This window comes from Phaseolus vulgaris, chromosome 8 (genome assembly GCF_051622355.1).
Source record: "Phaseolus vulgaris cultivar YP4 chromosome 8, ASM5162235v1, whole genome shotgun sequence".
Taxonomy (NCBI): domain Eukaryota; kingdom Viridiplantae; phylum Streptophyta; class Magnoliopsida; order Fabales; family Fabaceae; genus Phaseolus; species Phaseolus vulgaris.
In genome coordinates, this window is record NC_143505.1 from 51,790,157 (window position 1) to 51,810,644 (window position 20,488).

Here is a 20,488-nt window from a genome sequence, read left to right on the forward strand (position 1 = left end):
TAATATTTGATAATATTTGATAATATTTGATAATATTTGATAATATTTAATAATATTTTATAATATTTTATAATATTTTATAATATTTAATAATATTTAATATTTTTAGATAATATTTAATAATATTGGATAATATTTAATAATATTGGATAATATTTGATAATATTTAATAATATTGGATAATATTTGATAATATTTAATAATATTGGATAATATTTGCTAATATTTAATAATATTGGATAAATTTGATAATATTTAATAACATTTGATAATATTGGATAATATTCGATAATATTTGATAATATTTAATAATATTTTATAATATTTAATAATATTTAATATTTTTGGATAATATTTCATAATATTGGATAATATTAGATAACATTTAATAATATTGGATAATATTTGATAATACTTAATAATATTGGATAATATTTGATAATACTTAATAATATTGGATAATATTTGATAATATTGGATAATATTTGATAATATTTAATAATATTGGATAATATTTGATAATATTTAATAATATTTAGTAATATTGGATAATATTTAATAATATTGGATAATATTTAATAATATTGGATAATATTTCATAATATTTAATAATATTGGATAATATTTAATAATATTTATTAATATTTCATAATATTTAATAACATTTAATAATATTTAATAATACTTAATAAATATAATAATATTTAATAATATTGGATAATATTGAATAATATTTAATAATATTTGATAATATTTAATAATATTGGATAATATTTGATAATATTTGATAATATTTAATAATATTGGATAATATTTAATAATATTTAATAATATTTAGTAATATTAAAAATATTTACTAAAATTTAGTTATATTTAGTAAAGATTTAAGGATATTTAGTAATAGTTAATAATATTTAGTAATATTTAATAATATTATGAATATTAATAATATTAAAAATAATATTAATATTATAAATAATATTATTTTAATAATTATTGAAATTAATAATATAAATTTTATTAAATATAAATATTAATAATTTTTATATTATTAATTATATTAATATTGATAGTCATACTAATAAGTATAATAATAATAATCATAAGATGAGAGACTGGTGTAATTGGTTAAAACTTATTTGGTCATTCAAGGAACTTGGTTTTGAGCCCCAATTAGAATTTGTTTCTAACTTCTAACATTAATAATAATTATGATAACATATATAATAATCGTTTATAATAATCCTAAAAATAAACATAAATAATATTTGTAGATAATAATAAAAAACATTCAAATAATAATTAAAAAATATGTTGATTTACTTATTGATTTTCTGTTTTTCTTTTTTATGTAAATTTTTATTTTTGCACAGTGTATTAAACCACTCGTATTAATGAAATTCATTTTCTCTATATTTTCTTTTTCTCTCTGGATTCTTCCACACCTTTCTTTTTTGTTCATCTTTATTTTTCATCTTCTTGCTCACTGCCTATCTCACGTGTGTGAATTCTTATTATCTTGTTACTCAAAAGAAGATTTTTATGCAAATATTGAATAATGTTTGTAATATTTCTCTCTTAGAATTGTCATCTCCCTCGTGTATTAAGGAAGAGTTAATTTCAGTACAAATTGTTGAAAATGTTTATCTAGTTGGTCGGAAAGATTGCAAAAATTACATTTACAGACTTATTTAGATTTATGTAAAATAATAAAAAGAGGAAAAGCTTTTTATACAAGTACACATGGGTAAAAGTAGTTGATCTTATGAATAATGTGTTATTAATCTTATGAAGATGACTAATGTTATTTTTTATTTTGGTGATGAACTCTTTAGTAAACATTATCACTATAAGAAAAATATAAATTAGAGAAAGATGGAAATGAATAAAAGTTTGACATTAATTTAGAGTTTCGTTATTAATTTAAATTATTTAACTACATGTTGGTTTAGTCAAAGCAACCATGTAATATGGTTTTATATTTGTTTAAAATTAAACTGTTGGAGATCCCACATCGACTAGAGATGAGAGCCTTTCATAGTATATAAGTGGGTGCAAACCTCACCCCATTGAGCCGGTTTTATGGGATTGAGTTAGGCTTAAAGTCCACTTTGTAATATGGTATCAGAGCCATTTCGAGCCTATCCTAGCGAGTGTTTGTGTTGGGCCTATCGTGCCACCCGCTATCGGGCCGCTATCGGACCACCCATAATATATAGTCCCACGCACGAGCTTCTATATATCACTCTCGGCGGCGTGAGGGGGGTGTAGATCCCACATCGACTAGAGATGAGAGCCTTTCATAGTATATAAGTGGGTGCAAACCTCACCACATTGAGCCGGTTTTATGGGATTGAGTTAGGCTTAAAGTCCACTTTGTAATAAACTTTTACCTATATTTCATTGATCGAGGTTTAGTTGACTATGTGTACACCTTTATTTTTATTTTTGTATTATAATTGTAACAAAGACAACACATGTACATGAAAATGGGATAATAAATTAACAAGTAGAATTAAAAAGGTAAGAAAAAGAATATATATATATATATAATATATTCAGACAAAACTAATATCGAAAAAGAATATTATATATTAAATTGTTGAGTAATTTAGCACGTAATTAAAAACGAAAAGTAAGGATTTTCAAATTGTTATAATAGAATTAAAATAGCAATTCATCTTAGGATTACAATAACATAAAAGTTGTCAAGGAAATTGAAATGTTAAAAAATCTTGTTTAGTTCTTAAACTTTCTCCTTCTCTTCTCACACGTTTTTCTTCCTCTTCTTTCTACTCAGTCTAGAAAGAACCTCACCTCCATAGTGACACACACATTTTCTTTTTCTTTTGAATTTGTCTTTATCTATTGGTCTAAAACTTTAGTGATTGATTTATGTTTTTGAACGGGGTTGGAACCAAGAGAGCGATTGTAACACTCCTCGGTCGCCTCATTTGCGATATGTTCTGACTCTCTCCAACTCCTTATACTTTCTTGAACTACTACACTTCTCACACGACCGAGCCCGTTAGCTAACTGTCTCTTGTAAGTCGGTCAGGTAACACTTTGTTCAGCCCTTTCACCACATCTTATAAAAATTTCAAAGGAAAGTTTTTTAAAAATTTTGTGGAGCCTAAGGGTACGAGGCTTTTCTTTTATGAAGCCGGTTGGTCCAAATTTCTTCTGTATTGGACTAGGAATCCTACCTGGTTCAAGGAATGACCTCGTTCGGCTCCGAGTGCCGAGGAGCAAGAGATTTATTCCCTTTTTGACCAACTCCCCTGAAGGCTCCCTACATGGAAATTGTTAATTGTGTACAAGTCGTCTCAATGGTGGATGAACTTCCAGTGTACGTTTACATTGTTTTTCGTCTTGGTCGGTCTTTTAATGTTTGCTAATGTGTTTTTTCTTGGTGCAGATATCATGACTAAAATTTTTTTGAGGTCGACTGATACTATGGCTGCCTTCTGTGCCAAGGCCCTTCAACAGGGTAAGGGTAGAGGTAGAGACCGTTGCGGCTGGCAACTCGTTCGGAGCTGGTGCGACCGACCCCTTTGTTGTTGAAGGGAGCAGGAAGAAAAGGAGAAGGGAGGCTGGCAACATCGCTACTACCACCAAGTCTCAAGGTGGCACCCTAACTCGTCCAATCTACTTGGAGTCTTCGTCGTTGGTCGGTGATGTCGACCCCTTTGTTGTTGTTGTCGCCGGACTCCCCAAACTCCAATGGCCCCCTTGTCTCTTCTAGGGGGAAACCTTCAATTTTCGAGGGGCGTTCGGGTGGGCTTGCCGTTAGTTGCCGAGAACCTCCTCGCCCCCGTTCTCAAGTAGGATTTGCTCCTGGGTGACATTGAGATGTTGTGCCAAGGTCTCGTTATGACCCGGTTGGGTGCGTATGCCCGAGGCCAGAGAGTCGAGGAGATCTCGCGGCTTGAGCACGAGTTGACCGAGACTTCCAACTCATTAAAGTCAACTTTGGAGGCGGTCTTGGCCTTTGAATCGAAGATGGCCAAAGTTGCGACTGATCTCGAACTGGCCGAGGCGAGGGCGACCGAGATGGAAAGGAGGGAGAGGGAGAAAGCGGTCGAGGTGGTTGAGATGAAGAAGGCCCTGAGGAATCCGAGGCCAAGATCTCGGTGTTGGAGATCAAGAAGGCATCGGTGAAGGTGATGGTGGGTGAGAGTTTTGACCAGACCATCAAACAGGCCTACTTGCTCTACAATGGGCCACCACCGATGGGTGTTTTTTATGCTTCCAAGGATGTCTACGAGGGTCGACTGATGCCCTTTGACGAGCTGGAAGCCTTGAAGAACACGACACCGAGAGCTCCTACTGAGGATTTTGAAGATGAAGACCAATAGATTTAGTGTTTGATAATTTTGTTTCCTCGGGCCGGGGAGTGGCCTTTTGTTTTGTTCCTCCGAGGCTGGGGTGTTGCCTCCTCCTTATGTTTTATGAATATATCGGTCATATTTTATATTTATTTAATCACAATGCAAGTTATAAGTTAAAATTGAACAACTAATCAATCGCTATAATCCAAGATAAGAACTCTTAAGTTGTTAGTTTGTTGAGTTTCAGACGATGTGACCGATGAGGTTGAGCGTGGTTGTTTGACCAAGGTATCGGAAAGGTATACCAAATAGGGTTTCGTCCTTGACCAATCTAAGTCTTCATGTTGTACTGTTTGGCTGCCCAAGGTTTGCATGCAGCTTCACGAATTTTACTCTTGTCTCGGAACTCATTTAGTAGGTCAAGCCCGACATAGAGTTTCATGGTTTAAGGAAAACTTAAAGAGTTGTCTTCTAAGGGAAGGTTTGCCCACCTCGACTGGGATCATGGTCTTGATGTCGTATGTTAGACTGTAGGGTGTCTCCTGCGTCGAGGTTTGGGGCGTGTAGCGATATGCCCACAAGACTTCTACCAGCTCTTTAGTCCACCATCCTTTCACCGTGTCAAGCCGCTTCTTTAACTCTTTAAGGATAACATTGTTTGTGGCCTGGTCTTGTCTGTTGGTCTAGGGATGCTCAACCAAGCTTGTTATAGACTTTATACCAAGATCCTCATAAAAGGAGTCCTTGGTCGATGAACTGCTGACCATTATCGATTATGATGGTGTGGGGAACTCCGAACTGGCATACAATGCTTCTCCATACGAAATTCTGTAAATTATTGACTGAGATAGAAGTGAGGGGCTCGGACTCGACCCACTTGATGAAATAGTTGACTCCGACCAAGAGATATTCGTTTGACCCTTTCCCGAACTTGGACCATGTGTCGAGTCATGATCTCGGTCGTGCTAGTCCTACCATTACAGATTATTTCTTTTCTTCTTCATTTGTCGTGCCAAAACAGCAAAGGTTGTGGAATAAACTAGTTTTCATCCCCATGATTATCCCATTATGTTTGTTTAACAAAGAAACACGAAATACATTGTGTATCCTTGAATCTGCTGGCTACTCCAACCGATAAGCTACTTCTCCAACTCTGTTCAATATTTTAAATGGATCATAATAGCGTGCTACTAATTTGTAAGGTTGTAACTTAAGATAAATCATATCCCCAATCTCATATTGCTTGTCTTGGCGCTTCAAATTTGCATACCATTTCGTTCAAACATGACCCTTTATTAAGTAAGTTTTCACAAGTTTAGAAATTTCTTCTCGTGTCTTCATAGTGTAATTAAAAACTTCCACCAAAAAAAAAATCCATACCCTTATATTTAAGTAATCTAGTTATAAAATCCATTCAGATTGATTTCCATACTTGGTTGGGAACAGTTTGAAACAGCTACAGTTTTGTCAAGATTAGATTTAATACCACTTTTTGAAATCAAGTGTCCCAAATAGCTTACTTAGGACTTACCAAAACTACATTTCTATTAATTAAAAACCAAAGAATTTATTTTCAAAACAATTAAGCAATTTTATCCATTTTTCACTAATAAAATTATGAGTACTCCATGTGTCCATTAGAAAAGGAACTTTTTGTTTCTTGTGAGACTCATTAATTGCAAAGAAATGTGGACTGCAAAGTCATTAATAAAAGTTTGTTGAAATTTGTTGTGATGGCAATGATTAACAAGAAAACAAGGCAAAAAGTTGTTGCTTCAATTGGAAAAATAGGGATTGAGTTTCATCTTTCTCACTCTTTTGTATTTTGATTAGCATGGTAATATTGTGCCCTTAGATTGATATTGATGCCCGTATAAAAATCATTTATATCGATTCCTCGCATATAAAATTATTAAGATGCTTCCTAAATATCGATTCCTCGCATATTTATAAAAACAACTTAGAATCAAGATCAAACGTTGATAGCAATTAACATTTCAAGTCTATTTCTAGCACTAAAATATGTTAAGTATTATTGTTTAGGTCAGAACCATAAAAATACTTTTCAGTCAAATTTAAGATTCTAGATTAAGAATTATAAGCAAAACAATGATACAAATAATCAATGAAGAACAGAATATTATATTCAGATATCACCTCAATACATAAGAGTTTGAACAAATTACTCCCAATCACAAAAGGTAGAATTAGCCACACATCTTCTAACACCTTATATTCTCCCAATTGGGTTACAAGTCACTCAATGGTGTTTTCCTCTCAATCTCGCACACTAGGGTTATGCCTCAAGCCTCCTATTTAACCTAATTTGCTTGGGCTTAAGTGACTTCTTGCTTGGATGCTAATGGGCTCGCTTGGGCGAGTAAAACGTAAAAAGGCTCAATGTCTCTGGCGCTATCTCGCTTGAGTGAGATCCACTGGTAGAAAGATGGTCTTTTGCACGTTTAGGCAGCTTTGGTGAATGTTGATGCATTCCAACTTTCTCTTTTTAGCTTTGTATATTTTCTTTTTGCCCAATTATCTCCATTATTCCCTAGAAACCTAGAATTAACACAAATTTGAGAATAAAATGTTCTTATTCAATTTAAAATCACAAAATATGTAAAAAGGTATAAATTCATAAATTAGGGGTTATTTTATATTTATTTAGCAATTAATACTCATAAGTGTCTATATTTTAATATGAAATATTACTGAAATTTGGCACTTATCAGTGGGAAAGGATGTAACCCTGACATGCATTATGTAGTTATGGTATCTCAAGATATTCTTCATTACATACGCAATGCACATTTTCACGCATGCATGACTTGTTACTGTCATTATGAACATGTGTTGACCAGAAGTGACCTTGGATATGATGTAATAATGACATGTATTGGGTGGTTAGGGTGGGTCAGACACGTGTCATCGCATATGCAATGCAAGTTGTCATGCATGCAACATTTGAACATCACTGGGAATGTGAAGATCACATATGAGTTTGGACAGGATATAACCCTAACATGTAGTGGGTGGTTGGGGTGACTAAAGACACTTGTTATCAGATACACAACGCACATTGTCACGCATGCAACACTTGTCAACGTCATTGGGAACAACCTACCAAAAGTGACCTTGGATGAGATGTGTACACTATAAATTGAACCATATAACAAATTGATGCCTAAAAAACAAAACAATTCATCCTTAGAAAACCCAATCAAATACCATCCTCTCCAAAACATCAATACTCTTCTTTACTCATCTTCAAATGGAACACTTTCGCATGATTGAGACTGAGAATGATTATTATTCCATAAATTTTTCTTATTTACATTCTAATTTAAATTTCTTTAAAATAGATGTACGTGTAAATAATTTTTAAAAAAAATATTTACTTGTTTAAGTTAATATATTAAATACACTTTTTTTAAAATAAATCTATTTTTTACATAAAAAATTCCAAACCTATTGTTTTTAAGAAAAACAAAATATTTTCTTCAAAAGTTTCTTTCTCCCATTTTTTTAAACGAAAAAGAAAAAAAAATCCAATTCGTAATTTGATTCCCCAAGAATGAAACTTCGACTAATTTTCCGACCAGCCTCCATGCATTCCTCAATTCAAATTCAACTTCCCGATGAAGGAATTTTGAACCAGCAAAATAAACTGTTATTTATATAAACAAAAGGTATAGACTTATTTACAATATTTTTACACTTTTATTTCACTATCTAATATCCTTTTGTTTTTTGTTTTTATTTCTCTATGTAGCACCCTTTTGATTTTATTTTTCTATTTAACATCATTTCAAAAGTAAAAAAAAAAAATTAAAAAAAATGATAATTCTAATTTTGAATGCATTAAAAAAATAAATATTTTTAACGCTTAAAATAGTTATAAAATATAATTAATGAATAAAGAAATGAGTTTTTACAAAATAAAAATAAAAAATTAATAAATTAAAAATATCTAGTTTAATTTTTTTTAAGAATGAAGAAAATAAAAAATTAAACCCTACAATAACATAAAAGTTGAATCTATAAACATAAATTAATATTTATTTTTATTATTATTGATGATGTAATCATGTTAATTTAAAGTAGAAAATACATGATATAATTATAAAAGAACGTGTCCCAACATTATTGGATCTTTCACTCCTCGTCATTAATTATGTTTCATTTCGCACAAACTATTTATTGTACTACTGAAGAAAATATTAAATGGATGATCATCTCTCATTTATTTTCCTTTTTATGATCAACATATATTTATATAGTATCGTGTATATCTCTGATCTCTATCTTGTTTTGTTTTGTTTTTATTTTTTATATGTATTATCTTTATCTTATTTTGTTTTGCATTTATTTTATATCTTTTATGTTTTTAATTATTATTTTTTTCTACCATTCTTTATTTATTTCTGTTTTTATTTTTATTGTTGCTGTTTTTATTTTCTATATTTATTTATTTTTGTATTTTTTTCTTCTAATTTTTAAGAATTAAGTGTAACATTTGCATTAGTTTTTTTTTTAGGATTTTGCATTTAGGGTAGACACTTCAATATTATCTGTGTCCACTACTAATTAATACTAATTGACTTTGTTTTTTTTTATAATTATGTCATGTATTTTTTACTTGAAATTAACATGATTACATATTAATAAAATAAAAATAAATACTAATTTATGTTTATAGATTCAACTGTTGTTGCAGAGTTTTAATTTTTTATTTTCATCATTCTTACAAAAAAAATAAATTTTAAACTAAACATTTTTTATTTTTTTTATTTTGTAAGCACTCATTTCTTTATTCATTGATTATATTTCTAACTATTTTAAAAATTAAAAATATTTATTTTTTTTACAAAAAAAATACATTTATTTTTTTAATGCATTCAAAATTAAAATTATCATTTTTTTTTAATTTTTTAATTTCCTTTTTACTTTTGAAACGATGCTAGATAAGGAAATAAAAACAAAAGGGTGATAGATAGAAAAATAAAAACAAAAGGGTGCTAGATAGGGAAATAAAAACAAAAGAGTGTTAGACGAGGAAATAAAAGTGTAAATAATATTATATAAGAAATTGAGTCGCGTATTGTGCACCTGGGAGAACAAAATTTCACAATTTTACTAGTTTGGTGAAAATTTCTTTCAAATATAGTTTTTCTTTTCATTAATAACATTTTTGTTTTATTAAAACAATTGAAAATGATGGTTTTTACTTATTTTCATCTTCTTCTTCTTATTTTTTTTCTATTTTTTTTATTGACTTAGGCTCTATTTGGATTGAGGAGGGGGATTTGTGAGGAGTGGAGGGAGTGGATTTGTAAGGATTGGAGAGGATGTGTGAGGATATGTGAGGTTGTTTGGATTGAGGGATGATAGAGTGGATTTGTGAGGATGGTTTATTGTAAGTTTACAAAATTATCCTTCTTATTAAAAAATATTTAAATAATGAATTACGATTTTTTTTTTAGGTTTGAATTAATTAAATATTTTTAATATATAATATCCATAATTATTTATATTTTTAATAAAAAATTAAAAAATATAAAATAAAATATTTTGGTGTTAAATTAAAATAAATTTATTAAATACATTAAAATTTATGAAAATAATATTCATTTGTTACTTTATATAATTATATATATATATATTGTTGATATTATAATTTTATTTTATTATTTTATTATTTATAATTATATGTTGTTATTAATAATATAATTAAATATTTTTTAAATTATAAATAATAAATAAATTTATGTAATATTTAATTTTATATATTAAAATAAAATATAGGCACAAGGGTATTTTGGTAAAATGCAACAATTCTACTAAATCTTCACAAATCTCCTCATTTTGTGAAAAATGAAAAAAACTCTTCACCCTCTCCCCCATCCTCTCCCCCACTCTCAAAACCACGGAAACAAACACAAAAAACACCCCCTCCCTCTTTCCTCCTCCCACTTGGAAGCAAACACACCCTTAATGATAATTCTATCAGTCAATTCTGTGTTTAAAGTAAAATTGTTTTATTTCATGGCAAAAATTTTCATTATTTATGTTATTTTTAATTTTATTTGATATTTTTTGAAATGGACAAAAAAGAATTTTATTCTAGAATTGAACAAGTCGTACATGGGAGTAGGGTCACAATACGGGTCAATCTGACTCACCACTGATCTACTTAGGTTATACAAACTGAAATTAGTAATCCATCCTATCAGAAGTTTAATGTCTAACAAATTAAAGTGAATATCAATAATAATGTAATGAACAAAATGATGTATAAAAAAATTAATGTAAATAAAGTTCTATATAAAATATTAACATAACCATCACCAAATTTAATTTCAAAAGCATGATATTCATCTCTAAAAATGCCAAAAATAAAGAATGACGGGATAGCAGGCTAGCCCGCCTTGTCCCACTTATGGCCCGTCGGGTTAGCGGATTAGGCGAGCTGGACCAATACGGGTTGACGAGTTCAAAAATGGCAGTTTCTTCCTGCACCCCTACATGTTTCTTCCTGCACCCCACAAAGTGCGCAAAGACAAAAATGTCGCTATGTAAACTGTACATTTTTTTTGTATTCCGGATTATGAAATCTAGTAAATTTTCGGATTGACGCTTCCGGTAAATTTTTGGATTGGTGCATCCGGTAATCTCCCGGATTGATGTTTTCGGCAGTACATGAATGATAGTGTTAATCCAAAATAAAAATGCAAAACATCCATAATTGAAAAATCCCTTCCGGATCCGCCAATCCGTAATTCAAAATATGCATTCCGGATTCAGAAATCCATAATTGAAAAAAATCATTCCGGATCCACCAATCCGTAATATGAATTAGGCTTCTGGATTCAGCAATCTGGAAATCAATAATTTATGCAAATTTTGTTTCCGAGACACTCCCTCATCCAGAATGCAACAAATTCACTTCTAGATTGATGAATCCGTAGCACACTCCCAGATCCCAAAATTGTGGGGGTCAGTTTCAGAATTTACAAAATTGTGGGGGTGCAGGAAGAAAAATATAGGAGTGCAGGAAGAAACTGCCTTCAAAAATTAACCCACCCCGACTAAGAGATGGTGAACTAGTGGGCGGACTGGTTTAACCCGACCCATTTTGTCATTTCTAATGGACAATTAATTCCTGCACTATATAACTGCCCCCAATTTCAGTATGAAAAGATGACCCTTAAAATGGGGGTATATATAAAAATACATTATAAATCTTCTTTTTCATAACAAATTTTTTGCATTGCGGATGTTTGTTAGGAATGAGATTTTGATTTTTAATCTCTATTCCGAATTTTTATTTTCATAACACAATAATCTTTTTCAAATCTATTTTTTTTGGAATTTATTATTTTAAATTTCAGATTTTTATTTCCAAAATAAAAGGCATTTTCAAAAATTAAAAGTTATGTAGGATCACGTTTGCATCCCTAATGTGGAGTACTCTTGGATTGAACTTTTCAAGAAAAACTTTTCTTTCAGTTTCTTTCCTGCACCCCCATTGAACTGGAACCTACATCCGTAGAATTGAGTGAAATGACCGAATTGTCCCATCCAATTTTCTCTCAATGCATTCCGCCACCAGAAGAAAAAACAAGTAAAAAAAAAACTCATTTTGTAAAGCTTATATCAGAACAAATTTTATGTATTTAGAAGATATTACAAGAAAAGTTTATTCTGAAAATAGTGTTATATAAAATTTATTCTAAAATTTCTATTTAAAAAAAAAATGAAAACAATCCTTTTGAAAACTGTGGGATTGGAGGAAGAAAACTCCCTTTCTTTTTCTGATGCCAAACTCTCTCTTTTTGTCCTGCTCACAATTCACACAACACAATAATTAATATTTCACCATCTTCTCAGAAACACCTTACTTGACTTTTTTTCCCTCTTTTTGTTCTCTGCCTAGCTATATGCCCGTGTAAGAAGAACAACAAAGAAGCCATTCAAAAGGGAAGAATGTGGGATCTCAATGACTCTCCCGATCAGAGGAAGAACTACCAATATGAAGGTTGCTCTTCATCGCGGAATGACGATAAAGGCAAGAGAGTGGGAAGTTCCTATCCCGTGGTCCTCCAAGATGAATTGGAAGAAAAAGATAGTGACAAGGATGGAAGCAGAACATTGGAGAAAAAAACCATTAAAATATTCGGCTCTTCAATTACACACCAACACACTCACCACCTACCCGTCACCCGCCAGTTTTTTCCGGTCGAGGATTCCGACCTTCCTGTCTCCGAAGCCGCCGCCGGCCCAAGCTCTTCCTTCCCTCGTGCTCACTGGGTAGGCGCCAAATCTTGTCAGTCGGAAACTCTTGGCACCGGTAAATCAGTGAAATTGTGGGAGAAGATGAAGAAAAGGCAAGCACGAGCACCACCATCGGGAAACTTACAGTATCGTGGAGTTACCTTTAACAGAAGAACCGGTCGATGGGAGTCTCATATATGGTTGGTGCTGTGCGAATTTATTCAAAGAATTTCTAACAATTTCTCAAAGGTGTGATATTGATTCCTTTGGTTGTGGTTGTCATTGGTGGTGCAGGGATTGTGGAAAGCAAGTGTATTTGGGTAAGTATTATATTAAGGTGAAAGGATTTCATATGTGGTAGTTTTTGTTGTAAACAGTGTGCATATTTTATTATGTTTCGTTGTGGATACGAATTGGGAGGAAGACAAGAGTGTATTGTGGGGGAGATTTGAAGTGATGACTGATGAGATAGTTTTTTCTGGGTAAAATTGTGTAGGTGGATTTGACTCAGCACATGCAGCTGCTCGGTGAGCACTTGCTCCTTCTCCTCCTATTTTTTACCCAGATTCTAACATACAATTTCGTTTCTTGAAAATTAAATACAAGGTTGGAATTAATAAAAAGCATGCATTTGTTTATGTATCTGTTCAGTGCGTATGATAGAGGGACCATTAAGTTCCGGGGGGTGGACGCAGATATCAACTTCAACATAAAAGACTATGAAGAAGAGATGAAGAAGGTGGGTCATTAAGAGGGTGGAAGAGATTCTGTACAAACTTGTTTATCTTATCTAGAACAATCGAGGGATTCCTTATCTCCTACACCTCTTTATAGTACTATTTTATCTGTCTTGGATTGTTATGGTGAGTCGGCTAATCAATGTTATGTTATTATAATAATAGTTGATCAATTTTACCAAGGAAGAGTTTGTGCACCTACTTCAGCAAAGCACTGGATTTCCGGAAGGAAGCTCCAAATATAGAGGTGTAACTTTGCACAACTGTGGAAAATGGAAGGCTCAATTTTCGGCCAAAAAGTTAGGACCTTTATCCTCTATTATATGTATTTTGTACATCATGTATTCTTGTGTATGGCTTGTTCATGCTGTGACAAAATTAATTTGATTTGATTTGATTTGATTCACCAGCTGCGTTTATGTGGGTCTGTTTGACACCGAGATTGAAGCTGCAAGGTATCTACTTTATTTACATCTCAATTTGATGTTTCTCCCTTCCAATTCCACTATTGCCCACCTTGTAGAAAGTCGGCAAGAATACGGACGCATGCTAGGGTTTTGACATTTTTTGCACATTTTGTAAATAGGGCATATGACGAAGAGGCAACAAGATGCATCGGCGAAGAGGCTGTCACCAATTTTGATCCAGCATCTATGATAAATGTTGTCGACGAAAGGTCTATTTTCTTGACTTCCCGACCAAAACATTCGTCTCTGTTCACTATAATCAATTCATATTATGTCTCATTATACTCTGGATTCATATATTAATAGTAACCTTAATGATTCAGAGAAATTTCCGGGATTCAGTCATTAAACAAGAAATAACCAAGTCTTAGGTTACCCAAGATATAGACTCGTCCTACGCCCATCGAGCTCCCAACATTTTTTGTGAAAAAACACTTAGTCAAAAATCTACCTTGGACTTTACTCTAACCATATAAATCACATAGATTAAAACATCAAATGATGAGAAGTTAGATCAAGTTCTTGTACCACTTTTATAGTTATTTATGCAATAAACTTATCTTGACTTATGAAGTTGAGGTTCGTGTGTAGACCAAAAGTGCTTAAAATGAGTTAGATGTTAGTATCTGATAAGACACAAAATACAAAGTCTTTTAGATGATATTTAGTTGTTATTTTGTATTCACTGGGGTTAAGGTTTTTATACCCTTTTATTTAAATGGATCAAATAAATTTGGCCAAATAGGATTTGATTTAGTTGTTTGAGATCGTAAATTCTCTCTGGGTATTATATTGACCATAACTTCTTGATAATTCAGTCTTGTGTTTTTTATATTGTTTTACTATAAATTGTCCTGAGATATGAACAAAAGGATGATATTATAGAAGAAATCAAACTTCGCTTCATTTTCTCTTCCAAAATAGATATACCTCCTTAATCCCATCAAATTAAACCCATTATCCCCTCCCTGCAAAACCCATTCCCCCTCCTAATAAAAGTTTATTCCTGCCCTACTCACCCAAAATTCATCCAACTACCAACTTAGTATCCCTAAACTCATCTCGAAACTCACTACTATACCTCTCATACGAAAAACTATTTATTTCTCCTATTCCAAAACTCATCTTCCTCTCATCCTTATACTACAAAAACAAAAACAATGCCAAAAGAATGTGTTACAACACTTCCCCACTTCTACAATACCTTGCTCCCACCAAATGTTGTTCCCTTTACCATATATTTTGTGGTTTTTGTTCTACAAGATATATCTCTCTCAGGCACCTCACTTCATATATGATTTTACAACATCATTTCTTCATATATATCTACATATAAATGATCTCTAATCAGTGTTTTGATTGTTTTTGTTGACATCTCTTAATATCTATCTGTGACTAAAACAAATCTAAATTGAGGGATGAGATTTCTAACTAGATGAGGTTTTAAAAAAATAACATCGATCAGACATAATTAATGTAGAAAGGACAAGGTCAAACTGATATAAGAAGCATTGTAGAATTTTTGTGTGTTTCAAACTTATTTCAGTCATATAAGAGAAAACGTATCCCTTTGGAGAAAGCATTTTACAAGATTGTCATCTATCAAAGAGGTTGTTCATGTTTAAATCAAGATCTCAAATCCTTATACTCCTATTTAATTCTTGTACCGGTACCGGGCGAGACTGGGACCCATCTGGCTGCCCGATGCCCAGTCAATCTGCCCGAGTGACCGAAGGTCGAGACCCCTTGAAGACTTGGCCGAGGGCCGAGACCTTTTGGAGACTTGGCCGAGCGACCGAGACCGTTGAAGACTCAACTGAGATGGCCGAAGGCCACGGGTATTTGGCCGATGGCCGGCCCTCACCATGAGAATTTTTGGCCGAAGGCCGAGCCCCATTACAATTAACGCTCAAACCAAGATCAGTGAAGCTAATCCATCACCAAGAATTAGGTAATGCAACCCTAAGCGGTATCCACCTTGATAAATGGGCCCAACAAGGTAGGCCCACTAGAATAATATAAATAGCACACATTTCAAGGAGTAAGGTATGTCATTATTACTGTTCACCTACCTGAGAGCTAACCACCCGCTTTACTGACTTGAGTGTCGGAGTGCCTTCGCAGGTACCCCCACCATCCGGTGTTCACCCGACGACCGAGTCCCGAGTGCCGAAAGATAAGCAGAAGGAAGAGAAGGATCCCAGTTCATCACCCAGCCACCTGCCCGACCGAAGGAAGGAGAAGAAGACTTCAACAGTTCTCTAGGTCCCATCTCCCTAGCAGGAACAATTCTTATTCTATTAGAATAGTACAATATTCTAGTACATTCACCACTCTGGAACGACTAAAACTTGTTCACAAATTGGCAAGCATACCATAAAAGGATATGGTATTTCGATATCTAGAGTATTTAACCAAAGTAATTTAGGTAATAAATGATAATTATGATAAATTTACTAATTAAACTAATAGAAATATGGATTTTTGAATAAACAGAAGTATTTTTAATAAAAAAAATTTATGGCATTTTATCGAACAGTTGGCATGCAAAAAAAGATATAAAGAAATTCATGAAAATAGTTGTCAGAGTTAAACATTTATAGGAACCTTAGAAATAACTCTAAACCTTATTCATATCTTTTACAATTTCAATTTTCTTGATGTTATTAACCTTACTTTCTTAACGATTAAGGTTGATTTCTATACTTATATGACCAATCCCTTAGAAAACCTAATTATATAAATCTGAGTTAGAAGAGAGGATTCAAGAAACCTTAATTTTATTCCTAGAAATAAGTGTTCAACAAGTACTACTTCATATCTAAATCATCAACATGTTTTCCAGCATATTTAGTTCATGACTATTTGATAATTAGACCAAAACGGAATTGAAAGCATGGAAAATGAAATAATTGTATTGAATACAAATTAAGTTAAAAATACAACCAAATTACATGATTCAACTCGTACTACAAGTTCAACTCCAAAATCAAGAACTAGGCAAGGAGGTCTATGGAGAAATTACAAAAGATCAATGAAAATTTGAAGAATAAATGAAGATGAGAAGTGAGAGAATAATAAAGAAAAATTGCACTTAGAAGTGTGTACATAAAAATGAAATTTCCACCAAAATCTCACTTTAAACTAAAATTTAGCTTTATTGTCAACTAAGTTGCAAAAACAAAAGATACATCTCCTTGGAACACAAATGACTAACTTCCTTGCAGTCAATCAAACTTTTTACTTGAAACCAACCTGCAATTAAAATTTTCTTTTATTTTTTTTTACAAAAAGTTAAAAAATTATCAATTCTCTAAAGGGTCTTCTACACAGTTATTTATTTACAAACATTTGCATACCTTTAAAAACTAAGGAAGATAATTGTGTCTAAAAACAAAGGTTAAAAAGACAATTATCAAAAACGAAAATAAAATTATTTCCAAATTTCAATATATAAAGAGAAAAACACTTTTAATTTTTATGACTAAAAAATGTTTATAAATTTGGAAGAGTAAATCAAATTTTAAATTGAAGAGAATAAAAGCATCAAATTTAAACTTACGGGGAACAAAAATATCACTTTTAAATTTGAATAACTATGCATTAATTGATATAAGTGATAATAATTTATATTTCTTAATTGACATAACTAATGATATTATAATCATTGTTCACCTTGCTAATAATATCTATGTCAGCAAAGCAAGTATAACTAAATAATATCATCAATCAGTTTTTCTTTTATTCTTTTAAGGTCATCTAAAAGTGTTATACTAGTTCTTTCTATTAACTTTTTAAATAATTTTAAAAAGCCAAAACATTATGAGACTTTTTGCCACAAGAAAACTGATGCCTTATTTGGAAACACTCAACAGTCAAGTGTCCAATAAATTTAGTGATTGTTATACTTCCATTGGTTGTTGAGGGTGGAGATAGAAATGCCCCCAATTTCTAAAGAGAATAGAGAAAGCAAACAATGTGCTTTTTATTTTCAACCATATAACTTCTCTCTTTTAGGCTCAATTTTTATCTTTTTTACTCATTTTTTCATTCTATTCTGTTTCTTGTATTTCCATATCTACCTAACTGAACATTAATTTCTCTTCCCTTTCACAAACCAAGCTCCACTTATCTGCTATTCATATCTACCACAAAACAAAGAAAAAAAAAACTCAAAGCTTGAACCTAACAAGTAGAAATTGAAAAACTTGCTTTTTCCTGAAAGTGAAGCTGTATCATCAGTGTCAGCAAAGGAGTTGGCAATCAAAGAGATGATGTACCCATCTCCAGTTTCTTGTTAGAAAGGTAATAGGTGATGTGATGGAGAAATAGGGAAAAAATATGGGATGTAAATAAGAAGGAAAATGGATGTATGATGATTATTTTAGGTAGGATAAATCTTTCACGTAATATCATAAATGTCTGTCTTTTAATTAGAATTGAAGTTTCATTTTAGTGATCAAGATAAACTTCATATCTAATTAAAAATAATGTCTGAAATTTTACTTACATTTGTGATTTTTGGATAGTGGAATGGGATGTGTACATAGTGTGTCATTCTCATACCAACTAGATTGCCTGCTGTCAAATTTGATGCATTTTACTCATTCTTTGTTATTGAATGGTTGCTGCATTATTAGCTTTTTATTTTTGACTAAATTCTTGGCTTAACCATCATAAATAGAAACTGTTACGTGATGATGATATGATACTCTTTTCTGCAATCCTTACCAACAATTTAGTGTATATTTGACAAAGATTAAATTTAGGGAAATAATCAAATTTTTTAAACACTCCAAGTCATTTTGTTCAATCTTTTAGTATTGAAATAACATGCAAATTTTTTCTGTTAAATTAATAGTCCATAACACATGAACCTGCTAACAGGAATGATGAAAGATCAGATAATGAGATGCAGAATCAGGAGAATGAGAGTTTGTATGATAAATTTCGAGGCAAAGCAAAGATTAGTGATTCTATAAGTTCATTGCTCTCATTATCAGAAAGTTCTGACAAAGGCTCTGATTTATCAAATTCACACGATTATTCCGGTCCCTCATGAATTTATTATGTATTCATTATGATAACTATAATAAGTTAATAAGTTAATGTGCTTTTACATTTTCATCCATAGATAGTGATGGAGCTAGAGGATAAATTTTTAATCTCTTTGGATCAACCTTGGCTGAGACAGAAGGGTCTATGTTTCAATGCTGTCAATGCTTTGAACTTCTTAACTTCGAACCACTCACTCTCTCTGTCAGTTTTGCAAATCAAATTATGAATAGTTAAGAAATAAAGTGTAAATTGAAGAATCGCATTCGATAAAAATAAATAAGATAAATACAAGTACTTATATTTGTTTTGCTAGGATTCACGAAACATGTAAGCATTATGTCTCCAGTTCCTGACAGACCAGTTACTCTAGTAGGCTTTGCACCCATCTTCAAGAAACAAATTGGGGGAAGAGAAACAAGACAAGCAGAACACACGTCAGTTTTGTTGGAGTATTGGAAACTCTACATTGATTGAATGTAAATCTTAAATCGAAGTTGAGTTAAGCTTAGAATGATATCAAAATCTATCGTAACAAGATTTGTTTGGTTTATCATGTCAGGTTTATTATGTCACCTCCCATTGGACACTCACAAATATCTAATCACATGTTCAAAATATTCAATCTTAGACATGCTTTACAAATCTCTCATTATAAGTTAAGTCAGCCCACTTACAGGAAGAAAATGTGCATGTGTACACCAATGTGGGTGTCTACTATTATGTACTTAAGTAAAATTAATGTGTTTAAAGTATCATAAAATCGAGACCTCCAACCATTGAAATGGCTATAAACCATCAGAACTCTATTCTCCATACTGTGTTAGCCATTATAAGCATCATTTACTCTCTGCCTTTAGCAAATTAGACATTGCATTGTGTATTTCTCCTACAGTTAGTCAGAGTGTTGATAGTGGACAGAGGAAACCAATTTAGTCTTCTATGCAATGATTACTCGGAACAGAGAAAGTGAAGGGAAGGGAAGGGACAGTTTCTACCATGTGCATGCAAAGAATTCTAAGAACTGGTTTAATAGAGGTCAACTACCTTTGTTGCAAGCCACCGTATCTCTGAACAGCCTTGCGAGACAAGAGCTGCCATTGAGTTATTACTTACCAAGATTCATACCTTCTACTATCCCAGCTGCTATTACAAGCACATTCTTGAGTGCACCAGCTATTTCAACTCCTGTAACATCACTGGAGTTATCAGAGATTACAAACTGAACATTTGCACCAATATCTGTAGTCATGCAACATACCATACATAAAACAAACAGAGGGTAGGACATAATAAAAGTAGGGGAGAAAGTGTAAACTAAAGAGAACTACAAAAAATCCAGACAAAAACAAATCATTGACATATGAGATTCAATTTCATGGATGAATCTTGTGAAGGTCATCTACCTTGATGTTCTTTTGACGCCACCACCATTGCTGTTATTAGAAAATGGAACCAAAAGAGAAAATGGACTTTTACAAATGTCAAAATGCTGAGAGTCATCATACGTATTGTATTTGACAGCAATGATTCAAACTTAATGAAGCATCAATTACTACTACTATTAACTGTTAACAAGTATGAATAAACTTAATGTTGTGTCATATATTTCCTCTATTACTAT

General features: G+C 31.9%; 1 protein-coding gene across 3 annotated transcripts; it reads left to right on the plus strand.

The window, feature by feature from the left end:
* The first annotated feature begins 12,104 nt into the window (after positions 1-12,104).
* LOC137824327 (floral homeotic protein APETALA 2) lies at positions 12,105-19,426 on the plus strand. Of its 3 annotated transcripts, none has more exons than XM_068629914.2 (8): positions 12,105-12,805; positions 12,900-12,925; positions 13,102-13,132; positions 13,257-13,344; positions 13,508-13,641; positions 13,753-13,797; positions 13,929-14,018; positions 18,697-19,061. In XM_068629914.2, the coding sequence occupies exons 1-8, from the start codon at positions 12,318-12,320 to the stop codon at positions 18,869-18,871; spliced, it is 1,077 nt and encodes a 358-aa protein (XP_068486015.2). In that variant the 5' UTR covers positions 12,105-12,317; the 3' UTR covers positions 18,872-19,061. The 3 variants fall into 3 exon arrangements, with proteins under 3 accessions (XP_068486015.2, XP_068486017.2, XP_068486014.2); XM_068629916.2 differs by lacking the exon at positions 18,697-19,061 and adding an exon at positions 19,181-19,426 and having other exon boundaries at positions 12,175-12,805; XM_068629913.2 differs by lacking the exon at positions 18,697-19,061 and adding an exon at positions 15,934-16,283 and having other exon boundaries at positions 12,175-12,805.
* Positions 19,427-20,488: the final 1,062 nt, after the last annotated feature.

What these genes read in the sequence shown, in the direction of transcription:
- LOC137824327 (XM_068629913.2), top strand. Translation starts at nt 12,318, where the DNA reads ATGTGGGATCTCAATGACTCTCCCGATCAGAGGAAGAACTACCAATAT. An exon ending in TGGAAAGCAAGTGTATTTGG is followed by an intron (nt 12,926 to 13,101) that starts GTAAGTATTATA and finishes AAAATTGTGTAG; the next exon opens with GTGGATTTGACTCAGCACAT. An exon ending in TCAGCACATGCAGCTGCTCG is followed by an intron (nt 13,133 to 13,256) that starts GTGAGCACTTGC and finishes GTATCTGTTCAG; the next exon opens with TGCGTATGATAGAGGGACCA.